General features: G+C 34.1%; 1 protein-coding gene across 1 annotated transcript; it reads right to left on the minus strand.

The window, feature by feature from the left end:
• Nucleotides 1-3707: 3707 nt before the first annotated feature.
• LOC113381104 (zinc finger BED domain-containing protein 1-like) lies at nt 3708-5351 on the minus strand. Its single transcript, XM_026620083.1, has one exon. It carries the CDS (start codon nt 5349-5351, stop codon nt 3708-3710), a length of 1644 nt encoding a protein of 547 aa, XP_026475868.1.
• Between the last annotated feature and the right edge of the window lie 280 nt (nt 5352-5631).

The following is a 5631-nucleotide window of genomic DNA, read 5'->3' on the forward strand; positions in this document are numbered from 1 at the left end:
TTATATATGTATATGTATGTCGTATATATGATGTTTTGTAATTTGGGTATACATTTGTATATATGAGTAAGTATATATATGTACATATATTTTTAATTATAACAATTTAAAACAAATTTTATAAACAAACCGTCTCATTCATAGAATATTTTTCTCCTAACGACATCTATTTTTCAACTGGACCCTAATCCTTCCTCTCCTATCTGATCGCGTGACTATTCAATTTCAAGTGGTTTTCAAGTGGTTAGAGAATTCGGACTTCGACGATCGTTGGTGTGGCAGAAGACAATATATCGAGCGACTTGTAATGGATAACACATAATGCTAATTTAGGTTTCCATATTTTATATTTGAAATTATAACATATATAAAAGTACTGACGTGGGTGTCTCATAGACGGCGAGTTCACAAATATAAGCCGTATTTCAAAGCATTTAAAGATACGCTCGTGCCCTTTCCTGTAGCTTCGGGATTAAACCCGTCGATCATTCAGTCGACCGCTCGCTGTCGGTGTAATAACTACACGGAGTCTCTCAGACGTAAAGTCAGTGTTGAAGTTGTGAGTCTGTTAGACGTCAGTCCATTATTAGTGTATATCTTTCTAAGTGTCTACAATACGTCACCTCATTATTTATCGTATTATATTAGATGGACCAACCTAGTACTTCGAAAAATACCCGTAAAAGAAAGAGAGTGGTTGCTCATCACTAATCAAGACTTCGAAAAAACTCTACAATATTGGTTAGAAACGGAAATTGAGGGCGACTTTAGCGATGTTGACGATGATCTGGCAGACCCAGACTTCTTCTTACAATCTGATCACGATACGGAATCTGAACAGTCAGGAAACGAACAAAATAAGGAAAATGAGAATCAGTTACAAATCAGACTGACCACCGTGTCTCCTCATGAAACCAACCCAGTTCCAGTACCTTCAACTGTAAGTCCTATTCCAGTTTCTTCTAGTAATCAGTATTATTATGGGAAAAATGGTTTCAAGTGGTCATTTGAAGAACCTGTTATCAGATCGAGTCGTACAGCAAGTCATAATATTGTTGATATTCCTCGACAACAGCCCAAAACATTTATTGATTCGGAATCTTTATGGCTTGAGTTATTCGACACTACTATGATTGATACGATTGTTACCTGCACTAATCAAAAATTATCAGAAATTCGCATGAAGTATAAAAACCCAAATAAAATTGAACTAAGACCTACCGATCGTGAGGAAATGAAAGTTTTTCTGGGATTATTATTTTATACCTCAGTCTTCAAATCGAATCACGAAAACACTAAATACATTTTTGCTAGTGATGGTTCTGGACATGAAATTTTCGTTGCGTCATGTCTCAGTTTAGATTTCTCACCCCCTTGAACTACATTCGTTTTGATGACAGTAACACTAGATCGCAACGCCTCGAAACGGACCCATTGGCTGCAATTTCAGAAATTTTTCAACTGTTTATTGCAAATTGCAAGAAGGCATATACTCCCGGTGCTTATTTATGTGTAGATGAAATGTTAGTTCCATTTAGAGGCAGATGCAATTTCTTATTTATATGCCGAAGAAGCCGGCCAAGTATGGTCTGAAGATTTTTAGTAGTATGTGATGCAGTATCTTTTTATGTGTATAATGCATACATTTACCATGGAAAAAACTCCGACGGGCTGGGACTAACCGAAACTGAGAGAAAGCTCGCCATACCAACTCAGTCTGTATTACGATTGTGTAAGGATTTTGAAAAAACCAATCGCAATATTACAGCCGACAATTGGTTTAGTTCTATAGAACTGATGGAGCAGTTGAAAGAAAGTAGAGCTGTCAAGAACCGTCATTTTCAAGAACCGGTTCCAAAGTCCAAAAAGGACTCGGTTCCGGGAGAACCGTGAACGGTTCCAACCCGGAAAAGTCCGGATCGATCCCGGAAAATCCCGGACCGCACCGGAAAAAACTCCGGCACCGGATTTTTTTTTCTATATTGTGAATAATGCAGTAGTATTTTACTATGATGAAATGGGTGTATGTGTGTGTGTGTATGTGTGTGTGTATGTGTGTGTGTATGTGTGTGTGTGTATGTGTGTGTGTGTGCGGATACAAATTTTCGTCCACGATTTCGGTAACACGGTTCAACGGATTTCAATTATTCAAAATACATTCGATTTGTATTGATAAGGAGACGTGCTGATTAGTTTTTGGCATAAGCAGGTCTAGCCGTTTCGAAGATACGGGGAAAAAAGTGCCATAAGCGGTAACTCAGTTTTTGAGAGAACGGAGCGTTCGATTTTAATAATTCAAAAATCATTTTACTTGTATTGACAAGATGAAGAATTGATAAAATTTTTATGAATGCAGATCTATCGGTAATGCAATTCGTCCTATAAGTTCTTAAATATACTTAAAGAAGCATAATTAGTTTGTGTTTCAGGTTAATAATCATGAGTAAATGTTCAATATACACATAGGGTGCATTCGGCTTGGACGCTTACGCGCTGTGAGCGCTCACGCTTATAAGCACGAATTTTTAGCGTTCTACTTGACCAATAAGCGCTCAGAATCGATAACTAAATTCCGTTCGTTTTGGAAACTGTGAGCGTCAATAAGCATCAAAATGGCGGCAACTAGCGGTAACGGTATTTGTGTAAATTTTATTACTTTCTGGATCATTCAGCGGGATTATAAACAATTTAACAATTAATAAATAAATGAAATTTGGTTTGCTTATGCTTAATTCATATTAATATTAAAATTAAAATTTAAAATTATTTAAAATTAATGAAATATAAAATTAATTAATATTAATATTAATATTAAAAAATAATTGTGATATACAACTTGGCATTTTTGCGGGATTATAAAGAATTTAACAATTAATAAATAAATGAAATTAGGTTAGCTTATGCTTAATTAATAGTAATATTAAAATTAAAATTTAAAATTATTTAAAATTAACTAAATTTAAAATTAATTAATATCAATATTAATATTAAAAAATAATTGTGATCTACAGCTTGCCATTTTTGCGGAATTATAAAGAATTTGACAATTAATAAATGAATGAAATGACAGATAGTAAAAACAACTGACGCTCACGCTCACGCTGCCCTACCTCTGTGGCGTGAGCACGTCTGAGCGCAAAATATGTGCTACGAGCATCCTACGATGATGCTACGAGCGTGCTTATGCGACACTCACAGCGCCAAGTCGAACGATGAAAGCGCGCTCACGGCGCGCTCACAGCGCGTAAGCGTCCAAGTCGAATGCACCCATAATGTTATCAGTTATATGAAACATCAAAAATATTCTAAATTTTATATTTTATATAAACAGTTTGTTCTTTTAAAATTTGTAGATCTTCAATATTGATCTTAAAATTTCTAGACTTGAATATAATTCAATATGAGATGAGGATTATTATAGAACAACTAGCAAACTATCACTATAGATAGAAATTAAGATCCTAAAGGTTGTGAGAAGAATTGAGGAGAAATAGTAAAATATATTTATTACAAGAAGCATTTAACCTTTAAAATTTTAGCATTTAGCTATTAAATGTTAGTCTTTATTGAGAAGTTTAATTATGAAAAAAATCAAAATCTATCTAGTGCAAAAATATGGTGCATTAAATTATAAAACGTTTTTTCTGAGTCTGAAATTTCAAATTAAAACCTCACATTTACAACATAAAATTGATTTATTTATATTTTTATACATTTTTGTTTTCATAGAGAAAAACGAGCATGTCCACATTGTCAGGTCGAAGGCAATTTCTGCGGTTTGTGATTATATTTCCAGCTGTGGAAAAAACCCTTTCAGATGGTGTCGAAGTGGCTGGTATAGCTAAGTATTTTTTGGCTATCATGGATAGTTTTTTGTATTTGTTTTCATTACGGCGCCACCATTCAAATACGCAGTCTTTTTTACTTATTGGTTTTTCAGTAATGTATATATCAATTTCTGATTTTGTAATAGTAGGCATAGCATCGTCTCTTTCCTCATCGAAAAATACATCTAAATAGTATCTTTCTATGTCTGAAGATTCTTCTTCAATCGTAATTTGTGATGTCTCTTCCATACGCCTTAACAACACTATTGCCTTTTGTTTTACGTTATGAGGAACTTCATCTTTGTATCTGGGATCTAATATGCTTGCCATATCGAAAACTGTTAAATTTCCATCGTCAACATTATAGAGAAATCTATCCATTATTTCAGTTCTTATTAGTTTTTTAAACTTTTTTATATGGATAGATTCCTCTTCATTAATTCTCTCTGAACATCTTCTCATTAACGAAGACATCAATGGTTTTGCTGTTGACAATGTTACAGCCTTTTCGGATGACAATAAGCTGGTACTCATTTCAAATGGTCTTAAGATTGCGACCAGCATTACTATTATCCCCCATTCCTGCTCAGTTATTTCAAGTGACACAGCTGTCCTAATGTTCGTCACAGAGCGATCATTGAGGACAGCTGAAATTGCTGGCCGTTGTTCTACCAGTCTTTCAAGCATGTGGTAAGTGCTGTTCCACCTAGTAATGTTCTTATTTATTAGCTTATGTATTGGAAGTTGTAGTTGATCTTGCTTCTGTTTCAAATTATAATAGGCTAAGCTAGAATGATGGAAATGACTTACTACATTTCCAGCTTTCTTCACAACATCATGAACATTACCGACTGAAAGGGCTCTATTGATGCACAGCTGTAGGGTATGTGCAAAGCAGGGTATGGTCTCACCAAACAAGTTCCTGTTCTTCGAAACAGCCCCTGTAATGTTTGCAGCATTGTCATGAACAACAGCAGATATTTTATCTTTAATATTCCAAACTCCCAATAGTTCAGTCAATTTATTTTTTAAATTCTCTGAAGTGTGTTTCTCTGAAATTTCGACAGTGGATAATGTAACATTGTTGTACTGCCATGTACTGTCTATTACATGACCAGTAATAGTCATATATGAATTTGATGATCTTGATGTCCACATATCAGTTGTGATTGCCACATTTTTAGCTTCAGACAACAATTTCTTGACTTCGCTGGTCTTGTTGTCGTATAATAATTTCACACGACTCAGCACAGTACCTCTTGAAGGAATTTTGTAAGTCGGTTCGAGAAATTTCATAAATTTCTGAAATCCTTTACGTTCCACAAAGCTTAGTGGTAGCATATCTGTGGAAATCATTTCAGCAAGTAAGCATGTAATTTTCTCGCTCCTTTCTTCCAAATACTTGCTGCTTCGAAATGCTCCAGTGATTTTGGTCTGTGTCAATGAAGATGTTTGAGAATCAGCTGAAGTGATGCTCATATCTTCAGAGTCACTCAGGATCTCTACCTCTTCTTCAACGTTCATTGAAAATCTAAAACAGTGAAATATTTTTATTCACTATTTCATTATTCATGTGTATATGTATATTATGTGTATATAATGATAAAAAATTCTAAAGATTGAAGTTGAACAATCAATAGGGCCAATAATGGACTATTATAAAATAATTTGATATTTAAGTTTCATAAGCTTGTTTCATTTTTTTCAATGAAAAGTAATATTAATATTATTAGAGCGATACTTCTAATATTTGTAATATTTAAGTTAAAAATATATATTTTACACACTATTATTTGCAGACGCC

The sequence above is a fragment of the Ctenocephalides felis genome, unplaced genomic scaffold (genome assembly GCF_003426905.1).
Source record: "Ctenocephalides felis isolate EL2017-DRISC unplaced genomic scaffold, ASM342690v1 CF-g0.4_SCAFFOLD_02586, whole genome shotgun sequence".
Taxonomy (NCBI): domain Eukaryota; kingdom Metazoa; phylum Arthropoda; class Insecta; order Siphonaptera; family Pulicidae; genus Ctenocephalides; species Ctenocephalides felis.